Raw genomic sequence first — 21,988 nt, 5'->3', positions numbered from 1 at the left:
GCTGGGGAACCTTGGACAACCTCACTTCTGATTCTTAATTTCCTCATTTGGAAAATACAAAAATAATACTTGCTTTCTAGGGTTTTCAGGAAGGTTAAAAAAGAGACAACAACAGCAAAAACAAACAAACAAACAAACAAAACAGGAAGCAACCCAAATGTCCACCAGCTGGTAAACAAACTTTGGGCAACCACTCAGTGGAATACCTGCCATCAATAAAATGTAGCAAACTGCTCATATACACAACATGGGTGGATCTCAAAAAATGCTCAGTGAATGAGGCCAGAGACAAAAGAGTACACACTGTACATACAAACTGTATGATTCCAATTGCATGAAAGTCTAGAAAGAACTAACCTGTAGTGACAGAAAGCAGATCTGCGGTTCCCAGGGGCTAGGGGTGGGAGGGATCCACTGTGACAGGGCACACGGAACTTTTGGAGTAGATGGAAATGTTCTAATATCTTGATTGTGCTCGTGGTTACACAGGTATACGCTTGTCAGGACTGTACACTTACAATGCATTGTACTGCATGGAAATTATACCTCAATAAAGTTGATTTGATAAATAAATAAATTGTAAATAAACTTTTAACAGGGAAACAATAAACCACCCAGCACAGCTTCCTGCAGGTATCCATCGGGAAATCCCATCAGATCTACTTTCCAGCTGAATCTAGAATCCAGCCACTTCTCACCATCCCCGATGCTACTAGATGGTCGTCTGAGCCACCATGATTTCTCACCAGGATTTTCGTAACGGCTACTACACTGGTCTCCCCCTTCTGCCCTTGACCTCTTCCAACTATTCTTGACACACCCACCAGAGGGATTCTGTACAAATATAGCAAATCAGATCCTGACACTGCTGTGTCTCTTCTCACTCAGAGGAAAAGCTGAGGTCCTTAGTGACTCACAAGGCCCTGACTGATCTCATCCCCATCACTCCTCCATCCTCGCTTCCTCCAATTCTTTCCTTGCCCTCACTCCACTCTGGCCACAAAGGCCCCCTTGCTGTCCCTCCCCCACACTAATCATTGTCCTGCCTCAGGCAGGGCCTTTGCATTGGCTGTTCCCTCTGCCTGGAATACTCTTCCTGCAGATAACTGCCTGGCCCACTCCCTCACCATCTCCAAGCCTTTACTCTAATGTCACCTCAGTGAAGCCTCCCTGACCACCCTATTTAAAATTATAATCCCCACCCGAGGTTTTGTGTCTCCCTTATTTGCTTTTTTTCCTCATAGCATATCTAATGTAATATATATTTTGCTTTTGCTTTTGTTTATTGACCATCTTTCTCACTGGAATGTAAGTTCCATAAAGGCAAGGATTCATTTTTTTTGTTCACTGCTATATCGTTGTGTGCTCAACAAATATTTGTTGAATGAATGAATGCATTCCATAACTGTTTATGCTCTCCTTTCTGCTCTATCGATCTGAAAACAGCTCTGTGAAAATGACCAGACAGGTATGTAATGGTTCCTATAAGATTCACCTAGGGGGCGGCCATTGGTTAGAGTGCAGCGCTCATAATACCAAGGTGGCCGGTTCGATTCCCACATGGGCCAGTGAGCTGTGCCCTCCACAACTAGATTGAAAACAACGACTTGACTTGGAGCTGATGGCAAAACACACTGTTCCCCAATATTCCCCAATAAAAATTAAAAAAAAAAAAGATTCCCCCAAGATGACACAGGTAATAAATACACCAGCACCAAAACTCACATTCATGTCTAGCTTTGCTCCTTCCACTTGTCTCAGAGGAAAGAAGAAAAATATAATATGAAAAGGGAAAGTGAACAAAAATAGAGCAGAGAAGATGGAAAACTGGAGGAAAGAAAGAAGATACCTAGTCTCTAGATTGGACAAGTTTGTGAAATTAATCCTTCCTTTAGCTTAAATTGGATATGAGATGGGCTGACATGGTCCCTTTAAGCCCACAAAAAACAGATTGCAACAGGAGAACAGCTCTTGACCACCAGTTGGGAAGGAAATGGCCAGGCTATATTAGGAAACTTATAAGTGAATGGCAGGAGGCAGACACCCAGGGGAGGCTGGGAGTGACAGGGCCCTGGGAAAGGGGAAAAGCCAAGTTTTGGGGCCGTCCCCAGCCTGACCCTCTCTAAGACAGGGTAGTACTCCCTGCGGATAGGAAGGCATTTGAAGGGGAGAGAAGGAGAACCCAGTCGGCAGCCGTCTGGCTGAGAGAGGCCCTTTGTGGAAGTGCCTCCTGATACCCTTTGGGCTGGCCCCCTCACTTGGCCTTGTATAAACTGCAGGGTTTTCCACTGCCCTGGGGTGAGGAGCAAGATTCTCAGCAGCCTTCAAGGCCTGGCGTGGGCTGCTCATTCCCACCTCTCCTGACTTACTTTGAATAGCTCTCCAGTCACATTTGCCTTCTCACCTCAGGGCCTTTGCACACGCTTCCCTTCCTCTTCTTCACCTGCTCTTCTCCTCCCTCCTTCCCTGGCCAACTTCTATTGATAGTTCAAGCTTTAGCTTAAATGGGACTTCACCCGGGAAGATTTCTCGAACTCTACGTCCTGAGTACTGTCACATGATGTCATGTCACGTTGTACTTCTTCTTGATACTTTTCCCATTTGCAATTAGATCATTATAACCATTTGATCACCATAAGTCTTTCTTACCAGAGTCTAGCTTCTAAGAGGGAGGAAGCCATGTCCAGTTATTCCTAGATGGTCCCAGCATCTAGCACAGTTGCCGGGCCAGAGGAAGTCCTTGGTAAACATCTGATGGACCTGTATCTTCTGACGGGTACCCCACGTTCTTCCAGGGGCAGAAACCACCTCTTCTCATTTCCCTCATGACTCAGTACAGGGTACATGCTCAGTAGTGATTGGCACTGGTTGCCAAGCATGTTTAGCAGCTCCAACGCTGGGGGTTACTGGGATACTTGTAAAAGGCTGGTGAGGGTCATAACCATGCAAATACAGCCCCGGCCCTCTGACCAGGCTCCTAAATGTCATAAAATCTGAATATCGCCTTCTCCCTACAGTTGCCCTTCTGGTTTAGTATAGGATAACCTGCGTTTTAACCTTCACTCTGACACTGCATAGTTCTAAAACAGGCATAAATTAGTTAAGCCCACTAAACCTCAGTTTGTCCTTCTGTAAAATGGAGGTGATGAGAGCTACTTCGTATGGTTGTTCATTCATTCCTTTGTACTCAGCAAGTGTTTGCCGTGGATCCTGCAATCTTGGTGCTAGGTGCTGGGGATACAGTGATAAATAAATAACATGGTCCCTGCCCTCAGGGGCCTGGAGTCTAGCGCCAGGGGTAGACTAGATTTAATCAGCCATCACAAAAATAAATGTCAGGCAGCCACAGCAGTGCTCCAGAGAGATGATGGGCCAGGTCTTGGGTGGCAGTGGAGTGGGGAGGGTTGGTTAATCGATGACTAAGTGAACTTTATGTGAGGCGGCTGGCTCACAGTAAGTGCTCAATAAAGACTAGCTTTTTGACAGATCAGAGTCTTTGTTCAGAAAAGCTGGCCTAGAAAGGATTGGCTGGAAAGATGAAAAGGAGCCAGGGAGGACAGAGAGAACTCAGAGGGAGAGAATGAGACCAGCTTCAGTTTTCTGCCTCGGTCGGCTTGCTTGCTTGTACCTGGAAAGGCCCAGCTTTCACTGGTTTGGTCACCCCCCCTGACTCAGGGAGGCCTCATGGCTTCCAACCTTGGGAGGAAGAAAATTTGGGGATCTATTTATCAGGGAGACCTGCCTCCACACCCCTAAACACACATGACAGAGTAGTTTCTAGAAGCCACATCTATAATACAAAATCCATACTCCAGGCCAGAGATTATGACTTTATTGAAGGGAATACTGGAGATTTTTTAAGCACCTCAGATGATTCTAATATGCGACCTGGAGTGAGAGTTATAAAACCTCTCCACTGACTTCCAATTAACCAACGTGCTCCGGTGTCTTCTGTAAAACCTGTTAACTGATGTCCTTAGCCCCCTGATGGACCTGGCAGGCAGACCATTTTCTAGCAAGTCCCATGCTCTGTACCCACATGTGGAGTTGTATGTTTATTTAAGACTGTCCCTAAATCTGTTTACTTCACTTGTGCTCATTACTGATATTACGTGATGTATGAATAGTTATTAGCTAAACCAGACGACTATGAAAAAGAAGGTTTATTTCTCTAAAAACAAACTGAGTGCTTTTGGATTTCCACAAAGGATTTCCGTAGAAATTGCCCTCAAATTTAGCATGAATAACTATAAAAGACTGGGAACAAAATTATAAAAATCTAGACATTTCCTACACTCAGATTTTTCTGCAAGTGTCTTTGACTTCTCACTCCACTTTAAAGAAACCAACAGAAACTGGAAGTTGTAGAGTATACCTTATAAGAATGCAAGACAAACAATGAGAAACTCCATCAGTTAACCTGGGAGGTCAGGGAAGTAGGTATTGTGTGGATACTGTGTGTTACCCAACAGCAGTTCTGTTCTTCTTGGCTGACAGAACCTCAGTTATATTCCAAGGTCCAGTCCTCCCCCATGCGACTCAGAGAAAATTTCCCAATCCAGGGTTAAATCATGATGCTCCAAACCAGACATTCAGAACTATCCATCTTGCCAATGATTGGATCAGATATGAGCATGTGATGAAATCTGGCATCAAGACCCGAGGGGAAGTCAGCTGGAGAGGTGGGGCCAGGGAGGCAGGGAAGAGTTCTTAGTTCATATATAGACCAACATGCAGAGAAACATACTTTCATCTGTGGCTGGGTGTTCTTGCATGTGAGGATGACCCCGGGAGCTATGGCAGCCCTCTTGGCACCATGAGGTGAACTAGCTGAGAACAAGACTGACATTCCATGGATGGCAGAGCAAAAAGGTGGTAAGAACCTGGGTCCTTGTTGATGTTGTTGAACCTCCAAATTAACCAATTCTGAGACTGCCCTACTTCTGGATTCTTGTTTATGTAAAATCATAAATATCCTTATTGTTCAAGTCTGTGCTGTTCCGTAGGGTAGCCCCTAGACTATGGTTATTGAGCACCAAATTGCAAAGAATTAGTACAAAAAAGAACGTAAAATAGCTCACTAATAATTACATATTGATTACATGTAGAAATTATAATATTTTGGATAAGGTAATAAATAAAATATATTATAAAAATTAATTTCACCTTTTCTAATGTGGCTACTAGAAATTTTAAAATTACATATGTAGCCCACATTATATTTCTATGGAAAGTGCTGGTTTAAATCATTTGGAGTTAGGGTTTTCTGTTACCTGCAGACAAAAAAAAAAAAAAAAAAAATCCTGACAGATACAGGTATTATCATTCTGATTTCACAGTTGAAAAAATTGATACTAAGAATTTAAATGACTTGCTCATAATCACACAAGGATAGCAGTTGTTGGCAGTTACTCACACGTGTCCCGACACGTTCTCCTCTGTACTGCTAAGAATCTGAGGATGTCCTTTATAAGTTAAAGCTTCAGAAGTCCTCACCCAAAGCTCAGCTCTGAAGAAAGCATGACCATTTCAGAAACCCAAGGGAAGTCTGGGAGATCCAGTGTCCACTGTGAGACAGAGAAGAGACCTCTGGGCCAGACCAGGGACTCTGTCTCCAAATAGAGAATGGACACTGAGAACACCCCCCTTCTGGCCAGTAACACCTGCCTATTTCTAGGAAACTGTCCAAGGTCCAAATGTCAGTGTCCCTGGAGGACTGAACAGAGATGGTGAGAAGGTCATCAGGAAGAGCCCCTCTCCAGGAGTCCCCACTGCCTGTTAAAGTCCTTACCTGACAGGCCAGTGTCTTCCTGACCTGGACCCGATTTGCCTTCTCAGCTTTGTCTTCCCAAATCTGCCAGAACCTAGTTGCAAAGCCACCTCCTTCAGGAAACCTCCCCAGGCCACCAACCTTCCTCCAAGCTCTCATTGCTTGCGACACTCCTCACTTCCTACCTCCAATGGCTGCTATCTTGGTCTGTATCTTGCCTATTTTGTCTAACAGCCGTCCCTGGTCCTTCTCCATGTCCTCTCACATCGTCTCAGATGTTAGCACAAACCATTGGGCAAGACCAAGGAAGCATCATCAATAGATTTCAGACAGGGTTTAACATGGAGCATGGCAGGTAGGGGAGGGGGCACCAGAGAGTCCAGGGAGCAGTGGCTGCTGTCCAAGCACACCAAAACCTGACCAGTAAACCAGGAATGCCATTGTGGGGGACATGCCTGCCCGCGTCATGGACATTCATACACTCTTGAGTATAGGGGGCCCATCCCAGCTTGGCTCTAACCCATCTTAATAAAGACCATGGACCCAGTGTCCCAGAGAAAGCAAGTCAAGCCTGAGACCTCTTTAGAGGCAATAAAGAATAACGGAAACAGATAGACCTGATTCTGAGTGTCCCTGAAATTCCCCAGCCTCTTTATCTCCACCCATCCTTCCAGTCCAGGCCACACCAGTCCTCCCTGGTTGACTCCAACAGCACCTCCCCTGGTCTCCCGCCTCCCCCAACGCAATCCACCCTTCACTGCCACCAGAATCACCTCCGTTGTAAGATGCAAATATGATCCAGTTACCCCACTTAAAACTCTGCAGTGGCTTCCCAGTGCCGTGAGGGAGGATTCGCTTGGTTCCTAGGAAACATATCCTGACACTGAGATCGCAAGTGAGTGATTTGGGGAGCAAAGGAGTGCTCTCGGAGTGAACCCCTGGAAAGAAGGAAGTAAGATTTGATAGTGAAAGAAGTTAAACAGTTGCAACCGAGGCCTCAGCTGATCCCGTGGGGATCTCTGGAGCTGGCCCTTCAAAGATGTCAAAAATCAAACCAAGAGGCCAGGTCTTTGTACTCCTGTATTAGCAGTCATTAGCTACGGGCTGCCCACAGAGTGAGGCACCTCCCTTGGACAGAAGGTAATGCCCAGCTATGAGCCATCAGCAGTCAACTCTCCCAGCAGCTAAGGGGACGAGGATCCTGGTCTGAGGGTGTCCTGCAGCATCTTCCATAGGAGGAAGTTCCAACTCCTCACTGTGGTCACGAAACCCTCATGACCTGGGCCTGCCAGCTCTCCAGCCTCTCCTACCCCACTTCCTCCCTCAGTCTCTGCACCGCAGGCTTTTCTTGCACACAACAGACTCCATTCCCACCTCCAAGGCTTTGCATCTAATGTGCCTTTTGCCTGGCAGAATGTGGCTCTCCTGTCACTCTGTTAACCCCTATTCACCCTTCAGATCTTACTCTCAACGTCGCTTCCTTAAGGAAGCCTCCTCTGACTATCCAACCAGACTAGGTTCCCCTGTTATCAGCTCATAAACTCTGCTACTTTCCCTTCACATTATTTATCTCCTCTTGTAATGAAATCACTGTCCAGGGCTGGTCTCTGCTATTAGAATTCATGCTCCAGAATTCACTGCAGCATCTCCAGCAATCAGTGTGATGACTGACATTCAGCAAATGTTGTCAAATGAATGAACAAATACATGGTCTTGGACAAGTTCTCTTTGAATCTATCGCTGCTCAACAACGTAAACCTAGCAAGTTTACTCTGCAGAGTTGCTGTGAGTAGCACATAGGTTATGTAGCAGAGATCTCAGACTCTCAACAAATGCTGACTCCCCTCCCTTCATGGGAAAGGACTGCAGGGTGACCAGTTATCCCAATTTGCCTGAGATGGAAGGGTTTTCTGTGGTATGGGGCTTTCAATACTAAAACCAGGACTGTTCCCAGGCAAACCAGGATGGCTGGTCATCCTAAGTCCGGGTGAGAAGGAAAAGCGGGCATTTCGTATTAGCACAGTGTTCAGTGGTACACTGGTAAAACAGCTTTTTGGGAAAATAAACAAACAACCCTGATTTGTAAGGTTAGTCAGTTTCTATCATAGAAATATTCCCATCATGGCCAATCAAACTACCAACAGTAGAACAGCCAGCTCACAAAATTTCTGAAAATTTAACAGTGGGCTCTCATGAGCTGGTTAGGAGCTAGTGCCAGCACCCCATGTTTAATACAGACTGGCGTGTTGATAATACCTTCAAATGTGCAACACGTTCATGTACAACCTCAACTAGAGGGACAGTAAGAATATCTCCGCCCTGAGGAGGTCACAGCTGGAGTGGACCCTGGAGACCATCTAGTCCAAGGCAACAAATAATCTGTCACTTGGGCCACCTCTTCCTTACCCTGTGTCCACAGCAGACATTGCTAATTGGTTGCGCTGTTGAGTCTTAATAAGGCCATGCAGTCTCCCCTCACCACGTCTCCAGGCAGCCACGGTCAGTTAGCTGGTGTAACATCTGAGAGAAAATCGACTTACCCTTAGGAGTACGTGTGGTTCAGCGCCCTCATTATACAGAGGAGGAAGCTAGGGCACAGAGAGGTAGAGGGACCTGCCCAAGGCCACACAGCCAGGCTCAGCTAGGACTAAAACACAGATGTCCTGCCTTGCATGAAGAGCTGAATACCCCAGAATGAGGAGGAACAAAGGGAGATTATTTGACATCTGAGCCTAGATTCTGGAGAATTCTGCTTAGAGCCCCCAAACATTTTTTGTACCCTGAAGGTTTCTTCTCATGTCTGGACATAAATGTCATTTATGTGTTGGGGGAGGGCACTGTTTAAAAAAAATTACAAACATATGCTCATTGCATAAAATTTCTAACAGCAGAGGAATATTTAAAAAGAACAAAACTGTGTACTGTCGCCTCAGGGGTAATTGCTGTTAACAATTGAAGTCTTTCTGGGCTTTTTTTCCTACTCATTTACAAGCCTGTACAAATAAACAGACCAAAAGGTTAGCTGTCCCCCACTCTGCCACCGAGAACAGTGCCCTGTCACTGAGAACACTGCCTAGCGCATAGTAAGCACTCAGTAAATATTTGTTGAATGGCTTCTGTTCTCTCCAAGTGTCTTAGATTCCTTTCCATATGAGGGTAGGTGGGTCCGCCTCTGTCTTTTTCACGGATTTGTACTTGATGGCACGATCTCATGAGAGAGTTGAACAGTCCCCTCTGTGTGAGCATTTAGACTGTGCTCTGTTTTTCCCAGAATAATCCCAAGGCCTAGCTCTCTGGCTGGCCTGCAAGGTGGCACCAACTCCCTTCTCGTGGTTCCCAAATGCTGCCGCCCATCAAAGCTCCACTGTCTCGGGTTTCCCAGGATCAACGCTAGGTGACCCTAAGTGGAGGAGCTGGCGGCATTTGTGACCAGCTCCAGGGAGCAGGGTCGGGTTGCAGCCACGTATGACAAGTCCTCGTAGCCTGCAGGGCTCCACCACCCCCACATCCAGAGGCTGCTGCCCCGGATGAAGCCCCACAGCTCGCACAAGAAGCAGGGGATTAACCAGGTGACGTGGCCTGGGTGCTGACAGCCCCGGGGCCTGTGGCCTGGATGAAAGCCCCTTTGCCAGGCATCGGGTCAGCTCAGCAATCCTGCGGCTTTGGAAACCAGAAATAATTGGGTGTGTGGCAGGAGAAGACAAACGGGATCAGGGGAGAGGGTCTGGGGTTCAGGAGGCCCCGCAGTGGTCATTCAGGCCCCTGTCGGTATGCAGGCGTCCGCACAACCCTCATGCCCATGTGGCATGTTTAACAGGCATTTCTCACTCACGATGTCCAACACTGATCTCCTGACCTTCCCTCTTCAAACCCTCCTCCTATCTCGGGTTAGGACAATGCCATCCTTCTGTGGCTGAAGCCTTGGAACCATCCTTGACTCCTCTTTCTCTTGTTCCCCCATCCAATCTAACCACAGAAATCTCTCGGCTCTACCACCAAAACACGTGTGGATCCAGAGTTCAACCACTTCTCTCCATCTCTACTGCGACGAGACGGTGGTCCAAGGCACTGTCGCTTCTCACCTGTATTACTGCATCAACTCACTAATTGGTCTCCCTGCCTCTACCCTTTTTCGGCTCCACCTCCTCTCCCCCAAACAGTCTCTCAAGACAGAATCCCTTTAAACAAAGTCAGACCACGTTACTTTTATAGTCCCCCTTTTTCTCAAAGTAGAAGCCAAATTCTTACAGCGTCCTAAAAGCCCTGCACGAAATGCCCCCCTCCACACCTTACTGGTAGGAATGTTATGTAGGTGATGCTGTGTCCTTCCCTGTACATCCCATCAAGGGCCCATATTGTCAGATTGTGCTGCCATCCGTGATGTGAAATGTGGTCACTCTGTGAAGATGGCATCCATAAAGGATTCCAATTGAATTAACAGTAGAAGAAATAAAAAAAAACCATTGTGCATGCCAAACAGCATTTCCTGCAGGGCTCAGTGTGTGGCCCCAACTCTACACTGTCCATAGAGTGGTCAGCTGCCATGTGCTTGGGCACTTGCGGACACAGTGTGCTTACTGGAGAGTGGGGGGTCCTGGAGTTCCCACTGCCCCTGGAGCACTCTGTGGATTTTGTCAGCTAGGTCAGGACCCGTCGTCTCTCAGTTACACAGGAGCAAGCAGGGGTCCTGGACGCTTCACTTGTGACCAGACCTAACCGTGCACTTGCTCTGTGGCTCTGGCTTGGGAAGGCTAGGCAAGAACAAGGATGACCCTCCGGTCTATGGCAGGAAGCAACCCCCTCACCCCACACCCCACTCTCACCCAAGGCCCTCAGAAAATGACACTGGACATTCCGCATAAGGGTGTGGCAACAAGGGCTAGTCCAGGGAACAGCTGCTGGGGACACGGAATTAGCAGACCCTGGAAGCAAGCAAGCTGGATGAATCCCAGAGGACTGGACTTGGACAGGGACACGTCTGGGGGACTTGGCCAATTGGACACATGCCTCAAGAAAACAAGGCTGCAGAGAGGAAGGAGTAATTAAGTCCCCTTTCCTGTCTTTTTGAGGGTCCGCTCTGCTCCCCTGGGGTCCCAGATAATGCCAAGAAGCTGGTGTGACATCATCTCAGCCGGCTGTCACTCTGACCCCTGGCTGTGAACTGGGACATGAGATTTTTAAGATGAGGTTAAATTATGCTGATTCTACATTTGAAATGGAATCGTGCCTGGCATGGGTTCCATCTACGCTGGCAGGACTCAAGTCAGAACTAAGTGAATCAAAATCTTGGCTTCTTAACTGCTCCAAAATCAAAAGCTAGTTTTTGTGCTAACGTATTCTCCCTAAACCAGCACAGCTATGATTCAGGCCACCCTGAATTAGTGCGCCCTTTAGACTGTGCAAGAAATACAGAAAGAATATGTTCCAGCATGTTCTATGTGGCAGGCCTTATGTTAAGTGTTTTTTATGTATTATCTCATTCTATTGTTTCAACCATATTTTGAGGGAGATTTTCACATCCCTAATGGAAAAAAGGAAATGGAAGCTCGGAAAGGTTACATGGCATGCCCACGTTCACGGAGTTAAGAAGTGACACGATTGGGATTTGAACCCAGATCTGGCTACTCTAAACCCCGAGTGTTTACGTACCACGTGTCTCCCTTCAGCACTGTCAGATTCTCTTAGGATTTTGATTTTTTAATAGCAATCAAGAAATTTTAAGTTAAAAGATGCTCCTCTTAAATCTGAAAAACAAAACAATCCGACTAGAACTAAGAAATTAATTTAGGAAGGTAAAAGGATTCAAAGTCAATACATGAAAATAATTATATTTCTATGACCCAGCAATGAACAATTGGAAAAGTGAAATTTAAAATGTCATTTACAATATTGTAAAAAAAAAATACTTGTTAATTATATTCAACAAATGATGTACCAGACACTGGAACCTGCAAAACATTGCTGAGTGAAATTAAAGAAGACCTAAATAAATAGGGATATGTACCATGTTCATGGATTGGAATACTCAAGGCTGTTAAGATGTCCATTCTCTCCATATTGATGTTTAGATCTAATGTACTTTTAATCAAATTCCCAGCAGGCTTTGCAGTAGAAAGCGACATGCCGCTTTTATAATATATATAGAAATGGAAATGACCTAGAATAACCCAAACAGTCTAGAACAAGAAGAGCAAAATTGGAGGATTTATTCTGGTTTAAAACTTACTATAAAACTCCAGTAACCAAGGCAGTGTGATATGGGCATAAAGATAGACAAACAGATCAACAGGAAAAATATTCCTTTGGGAGGCAATTAAATTAAATATGGAGGTTAAGTTGCTTCAAGGAACACATATCACAGGCTCAGATAATGTGACACCAAGTATTGCTCACTTCTCTATCCTGGCAAATTATTTAGTTCCCATGTTGAGAGTCAATTGGACTAAAATGGGCTGAAGTCATCAGCTTTGGGCAGGAGAAAAAAATGAGCATATTTAGAGCATAGAATCTTGGGCTTTTGACCCAGTTGTCATAGTTAAATATAAAAGTACCATCTTTCCAGCATGTAATAATAAATAAAAGCACTAACCAGAGGCCAAACTTGGTTCTGAGTGCTTTACCTATATCAAGGTATCATTTAATTCTCTCAATAAGACGGAATTATAGTTCCTGCTACAAGATCAAATAAAAGAGAAAATAGCAAGTAATGCATATAGAAGGGAAATATTGGTTCATGGTGATTTGTTTCAGTTTCATATTGTGTGTGTGTGTGCACAGAATTACAATGTGAAATACATATCTTCAGTAGGTTGCAATCATAAACATTTGAAAGGCACTGGTGTAGTGGCTGAGTTGTTAAGAAGCCAAGTAATACAATCCATGTAAGATTCTTAGCGCAGAGCCTGGTACATAGTAAAGACTCAGTAAATGACAGATGCACTTACATGTGACTATTGTCAAGGCCAGCTTCATGGGCATTCAACCTGAGCGGTCACACAGCCCCCTGTGCTTAGGGTATTGCACTTCGTTTCCTGCTCTTCTGTCACCATCTTGAAATTCTTAATGACTTTGAAGAAGGGACCCTACATTTTCATTTTTCACTGGGTCCCACAAATTATGTAGCCAGTCCTAACTATTTTGTATAGTTGTTTGTCATTGATTAAAATACTTATAATACGAAATAGGTAATTATCACTCATTATTATCAAATTCTATCTCTGCCTCTTATTAGCTAAGGGCTGTGAGTGAGAATACTTAAATGATCTCAAAAAGGGTCTCAGTTTCCTCTCTATAAAATATGGGATAATAGCAGTCCTTTCCAATGAGGTTGTTGTGAAAATTTAAATGACACATGTGCCACGTGCCAAGAACAGCGCCTGGCACTTGGTACACACTCACAAAATGTTAACTGTCATTATTACTAGCTTGATGGAAAAGGTCAACCTTGGGCCTGGTTTTTCCACTGCACATTTTGGGAAGGGGATTATTGAACTAGATCAATGGTTGGGGAACTTGTTTGAGCACCAGTTATGTTGAGACTCTGACGGCTCTCTGAGGAAACACCTCCCAGGAAAACATGGATTGTCCATGCACCTATGCACACATCTTGCCTGCAGCTTCAGGTCAAGAACCTCGGAAAGCAAAGCAACAATCACAAATGGCTCTTCTAGTCCTGGAGTCTGTGGGTCTCTGGGGTGGGAACAGCCAGTCAGCTATACAACACAGTACTACTTAGGGCCCTGAGTACGCCTGCTTTGGAGTTTTAAGCCAGCAGCTATTTTCAGCTTGGCTCTATATGGCCAGGGGAGGAATGAGAGCTATAGGCAGGGGAGGGGTGCCAAGAGGCTTATAGCAGGGCTTGGGAGGCCTGAGTTCCTTGGCCTATGCCATCTTCCCCTTCCCACAAGAGAACTGGAGAGCTTAACCTCCAGCCAAAGTGACAAGCATGGAGGAGAGTGAGGGTCTGTGGAGGTGGGAATGGTAGGGGCTTCGATGAAGATGCCAGGTCAAGTCACTTTAGAACAGTGATTTTCAAACTTCTTTGACCATGACCTACAGTAAGAAATACACTTGACATTATGACACACACATAAACACAGATGTTTTAATACACACTATATAGATATCCAACTGAACAAATGTTTCAGGGAATAATATCTAATTCTTTATGAAACACTCTGATAATTTCTATTCTAATTCTATTCTATTCTTTCATTTTTTAAAAATGCAGGTAAATTGCTTTCACCACCTATTAATGGGTCAACACCTTCAGTTTGAAAAACTGCTGTTTTCTTTGGTTTAGAGCCAGCAGTCACCTGTAACATTTGACTGCAAGGTAAGTTGGGGAGTGGAAGAAATGAGACGCGCTGTCCCTTTGATCACTACTTCTCAAAAATGGGGATAAGATGCAAATTGCAGGGCTGGCCTGGTGGCTCAGGCAGTTGGAGCTCTGTGCTCCTAACTCCGAAGGCTGCTGGTTTGATTCCCACATGGGCCAGTGGGCTCTCAACCACAAGGTTGCCGGTTCAACTCCTACAAGGGATGGTGGGCTCTGCCCCCTACAACTAAGATTGAACACGGCACCTTGAGCTGAGCTGCCGCTGAGCTCCCAGATGGCTCAGTTGGTTGGAGCGCGTCCTCTCAACCACAAGGTTGCCGGTTCAACTCCTGCAAGGGATGGTGGGCTGTGCCCCCTGCAACTAACAACAGCAACTGGACCTGGAGCTGAGCTGTGCCCTCCACAACTAAGACTGAAAGGACAACAACTTGACTTGGAAAATATCCTGGAAGTACACACTGTTCCCCAATAGAGTCCTGTTCCCCTTCCCCAATAAAATCTTTGAAGAAAAAAAAAAAGATGCAAATTGCAGCTTGATCTCCGGCTGGACAGCAAGTTTGGGACCTCCTGGTTTTGTACACTGTGTTCTCTCAACCTGGAGCACTTGTCCTCCACCCTTGTCACCTGGCGCGTTCCTTACTTCAGAGCCCGGCTTGCCACTTATTCCTCCCTGAAGGTCTCCGTTTGGTTAGCTGCCCCCCTCTCGCTCCCTTACTTCGTAATAGCACTCCCCTGCCTGGCACCCAACACACTATTAGTACCATTTTGTGTTAGAGTCTCTGGAAAGCAGGGACCTTTTCCATTCTGTTCATGTCGATACTCTCCCCCCACCACCGCCACTCAGTGTAGTGCATGTTGTGCTGGCTTCATAATAATCACCCAGCAAATATCTATTGAATGAATGAATGATAGGTAATAGTAATAAGAGCCACGATAGTACCTCTTTATTCCGTGAGAAATCTTAGGAGGGATTAGGATAAATCCATTTTATAGATAAGGAAACTAAGGCTCTGAGAAGTTAAGTAACATGGTAGGGGCAGGAGGTGTCGTAACCCAGGGCTGCCCAACTCCCAACCGCTCCAATCACAGGATCTTATTTGTCCACATTCCCTTCGGTGCTACCCAGAATGGGGCAAAGGGCAGGTCCTCAACAAACCCTCGGGGAACTGATGACAGGTTGATTAAAGACATTTTCCAAAGCAGTGGCCATATCTAATTTTGGAGAGTTGCACCTCGTGTGTGGCTTGGGAGAGAGGCTCTGTGAGGTTTCCAAGCCGCCTGGGGTTGTCTCATTCAGAAGAGTCTGGGCCTCTAGAAACCAGAGCAGCAGGTCTTCCGGGTACCTGGGCACACCTAGGATCAAACCCAGGGCCCTGCAAAGCCTCTGTGATCTGGCCCATGCCCACGACTCCAGCGCCAACCCCAGCCTTCTCCCTTCAGTCACGCTGGCATTCTTGCTGTTCCTCAGACATGCCAAACCCAGTCCTGCCTCAGGGCCTTTGCAATTGTCATTCCCTCTGACTGAAAGGAAGTCGTGTTGTTTTTTTTTAATTAAAGTTTATTGGGGTCCCAATGGTTAGTAAAGTTACATAGGTTTCAGGTGTACAATTCTGTAATACATCATTTATAGGTCACATTGTGTGTTCACCACCCAGAGTCAGTTCTCTTTCCATCACCATATATTTGATCCCTTTTACGTTCGGAAGGAAGCCTTCACTCCCTCTCACATCCTCTCCATCCTGCTTCTCAAAACACCCTACCCAAAAATATCACCCTTTTTCTTCTCTGCTACTTTTTTCATAACACTCAAAACTTCTGGAAATTACATTGAGTTTGTTTTCCAGTTTATTTCTGTCTTCTTCATGAGACAGGGAATTCCCTGAGGACTGTGCTTGCACACTGCCCTGGTCCCTGGAACTTGCTGTGGGATGGTAACTGACCCATAACATTGGTCAAATGAATGAATGAATGAATGAATGAATGAATGAATGAATGAATGGGTTTCCCCCCTTTTAGACATATTGGGAGATCAGTCCATAGGTTCCCAGAAATGTGTGTCCCTGTGCCTCACCTTCAGGCCCCAACACACACACACCTTGGTTTGGAGAGAGGGAAGAGGGAAACATTTGGCCCACGTGTACTGTGTACCATTTCGCATAGGTCACTGGTGCCTGGCAAGCACTCAAGGATTATCTCCACCTTACAGCCGGAGAAACTGAGGCTCGCTGTCTGCTTGTCCCCAGTGCTTAGCACAGTGTAGGGCATAAACATCTGGTGAATTGAATGCAGAGGTTCAACAAACAGCTCAAGGTCACCAAATTAGAAAGTGAGGCACCAGACTGTGCCCTCAGTGCTGCCAAATTCCAGCCAGTGCTGTGTTGCTACCACTGCACCCACCAAAACTCCAGAGACACCACCTCATCCACATCCAGACTCATTCAAGGGCAAGCCTCCACCAGACACCCACCAACTGGCAGCCTAGTCAGGAGCCTATCCTGCACCAGAGGCTGCTCTCTATATATTCAAACGCCACAACTTGAGCAAACCTGCCACCCTGGGCTGACTGTGCCCCTTCCTGCCCCAGCTAGCCCCGTCCAGACTGCCCACATCCTGCCCTCCGCCATAAAGAGAGCAGACTAGTGACAAATATAATACACTATGAATGCACTCTGATGCCACATATGTAGTTTTTTAATTAGCCATAGGTTTGCGTTATCTGCGTCAGTGCCTCTTCCCAATGGGACACGTTAGGGAGACTTCATAGGATTATCCTGAACTGGACGGAACCTGAATGAACATTTAAAGCAGGAGCCTGCAAACTTTTCCTGTAGAGTTGAATAGTAAATATTTCAGGCTTTGAGGGGCCAAGAGGCAAAATTAAGGATGTTATGTAGGGACTTTCATACAATTTTCACGTGTTACAAACTAGTGTTCTTCTTTCAAAAATTTTTTTTTTCCTAAACATTTCAAATGTAAAACCGTTCTCAGCTCTCAAGCTGTGCAAACACAGGCAGCAAGCCAGTCTGGTCTGCTAGCTATAGTTTTCAAGCCCCTCATTTAAAGCAATACTTCTTAAATTTTGACATGCGTTAACAATTGCTAGACCAGCTTAAAACAGATGTCAGGGCCGACCCTCAGAGCTTCTGATTTAGAAGGTTGAAGGGGAACTCCTGAATTTACATTTCTAACTGGCAGACAGATGATGCTGCCTGTCCACTAACCACATTTTGAGAAGTACTGATATTCTAAAACACCCCATTTTATGGGTGAGGAAACTGAGGCCCAGAGAAGTGATCTGTCCAAAGTTACACCCAGTGGACGAGGTGACATCTGCTCTGCCACTTCCTGGGGCTATTTCGCCACAGAAAATTCCTCTCTGTTTCCTTAACCCACGGAGTCCTCTCATGCTTCTGCGCTTTTTACTCATTCCTCTCTCCCACTCCCATCCTCACAAATGCAATTTTCCCATCAAGATCCAGCTCAGATGTCACCTCTCCCAAAGCATTCTTCTCTTCTGCCACAGGACTCTGTACTTAGTTGTGTATAATTGATTGTCTACAAGCCTATCTTGGATGCCATAGGCTGTGTCTTACTCCTCTGTATATCTAACCCTTTTACAATGCCTGGCAAATAGGACGTATCACAGAAATATGCACTGAACAAAAAGATGCATGGATGCCTGGATGGATGGATGGATGGATGGATGGATGGATGGATGGATGGATGGATGGATACTTCATGATCTATTGCTTGAAAATACTTTTCATGGCAAACTTGAGCCTAAACCCCAATTCTTCTAGAGTACAAGCTACAGTATATTCCACAGCTGATCGTATACCTCGCATGCAAACATAGCACTTACGTCTTACTAAATGTGCGTTGAGTGGACATTTATACGGCAGGCCTTGTAATAAGCACTCCTGCCAATCTTCTCAACAGCCCTGTTATTGGCTCCACCTCTACTAACAAGGAAATGGATACTGAGAGATGTAGAGCAGCTTGCCTGAAGCCACACAGCAAATACCATCCTGGCCCCTCTGATTCTGCACCCAATGGCCCCCCCGCTCCTCCCTCCCTCCACCAGTGCTCCTCACCCGTCTGGCCCCTACCCCAGCTCTGCAGACCCCAAGCTGGGCTTACCTCCATCTGCATAGGTCTCAGTGCCATAGCCGTCCTGCAGGCCATTATTCCAAGTGCCCTCATACTTGGCACCACTGCTGCTGCTCTGCCGGGTTCCATAGCGTCCTTTGAAGCCGTGTGTCCACTCGCCCTTGTAGAACCAGCGTCCCTTGGTTTCTATGCCCAGCCCATGCCGTTTGCCCTGGCTCCAGTATCCCTCGAAGGTGTTTCCACTGGGCCAGGTGTAGACGCCTGCCACTTCAAAGCCAAAGTTCCAGGAGCCCGAGTATTCACCCTGGCCCTTGGGGCCAGTGCACAATCCGTGCCCATGGGCCTTTCCGTTCTCCCAGCCCCCACAGTAGGCCCCACCATCATCAAAGTCAAAGCGGCCCCCGCTCATCTCATCATAGCCCCTGACAACCTCACTGTCCTCCAGCTTGGGGGGAGAAGGCAATGGGGGGTGCCAGTGACCCTCTCCAAGCTTGCTCAGGACTGGGCCCCCCACTCACCACGGCCACACCCCAGCAGGGGGAAAGCAAGATGCCACCAGAGGCTGACCAAGCCCAAGAGCCAAGTCACAAGTGGGTCGGCTGGTCAGTGCCATGCCTGGGAAGTCCCCACTCAGTCAGTCAGCCAGAGGAAGGCTACCAGCTGGGAAGGAAGTGGGAAGGAACGATGCAAAGTCTCCACAGAGCGTCCCAAGTCTGCCTTCCATGGAGTCAAAGGAAAAATGCTGTGATCCCTTTAAGAAGCACAGTGAAGGGGTGGGGTGGCAAGGTCCCCAGTCTGTTTCAAAGAGGGGAAATTCTCCTAGACGACAGTCCCAGCCTCCCCCCAGGCTGAATTCCTGCAGCCCGCTGGCCCCCTTCTCCTCCACCCCGTGGGTGTGTAAGGCTGTCATCTCCCCGCTGCCCCGCCCCTCTCCAATCCTGCCCTCCTCCCCGGACAGAAAGGTCAGTGTTGCCCTAACAAGGCCATTGGATCTCAGAAGCTGCTCCCAAAATAACCCCCTGGCCAGCCCAGCCTCCTTCAAAGTGGGAGGGGTGTTTCAAATTGGGCTAGTGCTTCGGACCCTGGGAGTGGCTGGAAGGATGAAAAGCAGGGAAGCTGAGAATGAAGTGTAGGCAGCGGGGGCATTCTTGTGGCTTTCCTTCCCCTGGGTAAGCGTTCTCTTCCACCTTCAGGGTCCTCTGAGTCTGCAGGAAGGGAGGGGGTAGAGGAATCGGGGAGGGAGGACTAGGGGAACACCCAGTCCTGGCACACTTAAAACCCCCCAGGGCAAATCTCAGCCCCACCACTGCTCACATGCCCTCACAGGTCCTGGGGCTATGGCAACATTGCCAACCCCAAAAAGGAATCTGGTGACCCAAAGAGAAAGGAACAGGCTTGGTTTCACATATGCGTTTGAAAGCACAGGAGGGATCTCAGGAAAAGAGGTGAGGTTCTGGAAACAGAGTCTGGAAGATAGAGCAAATCTGAGTCCAGTGCTCAAGCACAACCCCAAGTTCCCTCCATCCAGGAACCCTGGGAAAATCCTGAGAAGAACCTAGTGCAAAAGGCACCGACCACTCCATTTTTGTCTCCGCTAAAGGGTAAATACCGCCTCTGAAGGGCAAGGACTCTGTCCTCTATCTCTGGGACACAGGGTTTCCTGTTGCGTTATCATGAGTTCGTCGCAGAAATACTCAAAGATCATGATTTTTTTTTCTTTTCTAATTATCCCTCCAAGCTCTCTTTCTCTCTGGTGTCCTAAGAGCCTGGGAGGCAGCGTCAGGAGTGAAGGGGCTGGGTGGATTCCCAGCACTCAGGTTCCCACCAAACTCCAGTGAAAGGGACAAATCAATCTCCATGACATGAAGCTGTGGCCAGGGCTGGTGACTGAAAATTCCAGTTGAACCCAGGGTTAACAGGAGCATAGAGTATTCCGGGAAAGGTTGGAGCCACCAAGAATAGGAAGTGTGTGTGTGTGTGTGTGTGTGTGTGTGTGTGTGTGTAATAGGAGAGGGGAGGATAGAAATCACTAAAAAAATAAAAAATAAATAAATAAATAAATAAATAAATAAATAAATAGGAAGGAAAAAGAAAAAGGCAGGAGACCTTTCTGAATATTAGACTATTTTATTATCTGACCCAAATCCCATGGTGACTTAGGCTACTTCAAGTCACTGCACAAGTTTCATTCATTTCAGAAATGGAGAGAAAATGTTCTCTCCCTTCCACCCAGCTGATTCCTAGTCCTTAAACTTGGTTCCTTCCTTATTTACAGCCCTCTGCCTGAAAGAGCCTCTTCTGTGTCCGTGTTTCACCCCCAAGTAGCAACACCCAGTCTCTGAGCTCACTATTGCTGGCTGTTTGCCAAGCTGACAGGCAGCCAATAGCAGTGGATAAAGACGGTATCATTTGGGTTTTGTCTCACCACCCAGCCAGGTTGACCGACAGCCTGCTTTCACAGTTCACTGCTAAGAACACCTCAATGCTGCCCCCCAGAGAGTTCTGCTTTTGCCATTTCTCACCCAGGTCTTTGGCAAATCACAAGTTTCTTTCCAGCTTTGCTCTCAAGGGGAGAGAAAAGAGCATCTCAACTAGACACCAGAGGAGTTTGGGTTGCCCAAGTTCAACTACCCTTTGTAGTTAAATGCCGAGCAAATCACCATAATCCTGTTCTAAGTCTGGGTGGTTGCTGTGTCCTAATGAGCTGTTCCGCCTGCATAAATTTAGCCACCGTTCATCCGTGCAGCTTCCTACCAACAGCAGATACACAGAGGAATCACCTGTAGAACTGAAAAACACAAACGGATTCCAGACCCCCGCCCCACCTCCAACCTAATGAATTATACTGTCCTGGGGGAAGGCTGGAGCAGTTGCATTCTTTTTAGAAGCTCGTAAGATGACTCTGACTCTCATTCCTGGTTAAGAACCACTGTATGGTTTCAAATTAAGAAATGGTTTCTTAATAACATTTCCATATTCATGAATCTGCTTACTTACCATAGTCTATAGAGGGTAATAGTAGTGGAGGTAGATATGTGTTCAAATCCCAGGTCTGCCCCCTCACAATCTGTGTGACCTTGGACCAATTGTTAAATTCTCTAAGCCACAAATTCTTCATCTGTAAAAGTACCTCCCTCAAAGGATTATTAGTATTAAGGATAACAGTATTTACCTTATAGGGTTAGGTGAGCATTACATGAGTCGATACTGTAAAAAGGCTTAGAACACACTAAACACCTAATCAATGTTAGCTATTATTCATATTATCCTCACATGATAAGTTGCTTTTTAAACTATCATGCTTAATAGTCACCAAAGAGGGAAGAGAGAATCAACACCCTAAATATTAAGTGTCTTGACACTGATGCACTCCTTACTCTCCCCAATACGTGTTTACTCAACATTACCTTGTGGTTTTTCATTTTTAAATGGATAAACTATGTTATTGCTAAAAGGACATTTTGATTTCTTAAAATTTTAAGTAAATTCGTTGCCAATTTTGCTGCTGGCCTTACCTGCCCGGTGTTGAGCTTTCTGATCCGCCGTCACCTTTTGGCCCCGCCCTTTAAACTAGTGCGTTTTAGGGAAAGGGAGACCTCTTGTGGCCGTATGTGCATTACAACAGATTTTCCTTAGGAAAACCAATTCCCACAAAATGGAATTTACTAAACTTGGAATGAATTTAAGCTGTGTTTAAAGGTATCTATCCCATTCGCTTCTTTTCCTGGGTCTTCTCTTGCTCCATGGTTCTTTGGTGAGATGGGGCAGTC

At 46.3% G+C, this 21,988-nt stretch overlaps 1 protein-coding gene across 1 annotated transcript in view; it reads right to left on the bottom strand.

Annotated features, from left to right (window-relative positions):
* The window catches only part of JPH2 (junctophilin 2), a 60,913-nt gene extending 41,710 nt beyond the window's left edge, over positions 1-19,203 (bottom strand). The window contains exon 1 of the mRNA XM_019748720.2: positions 18,249-19,203. Within this exon, the coding sequence (XP_019604279.2) occupies positions 18,249-18,627 (379 nt within the window). The 5' untranslated portion in view covers positions 18,628-19,203. The remainder of the gene's footprint in view (positions 1-18,248) is intronic.
* Between the last annotated feature and the right edge of the window lie 2,785 nt (positions 19,204-21,988).

This window comes from Rhinolophus sinicus, linkage group LG13, assembly GCF_036562045.2.
Source record: "Rhinolophus sinicus isolate RSC01 linkage group LG13, ASM3656204v1, whole genome shotgun sequence".
Taxonomy (NCBI): domain Eukaryota; kingdom Metazoa; phylum Chordata; class Mammalia; order Chiroptera; family Rhinolophidae; genus Rhinolophus; species Rhinolophus sinicus.
This window is presented reverse-complemented; position numbering and strand designations above follow the sequence as displayed.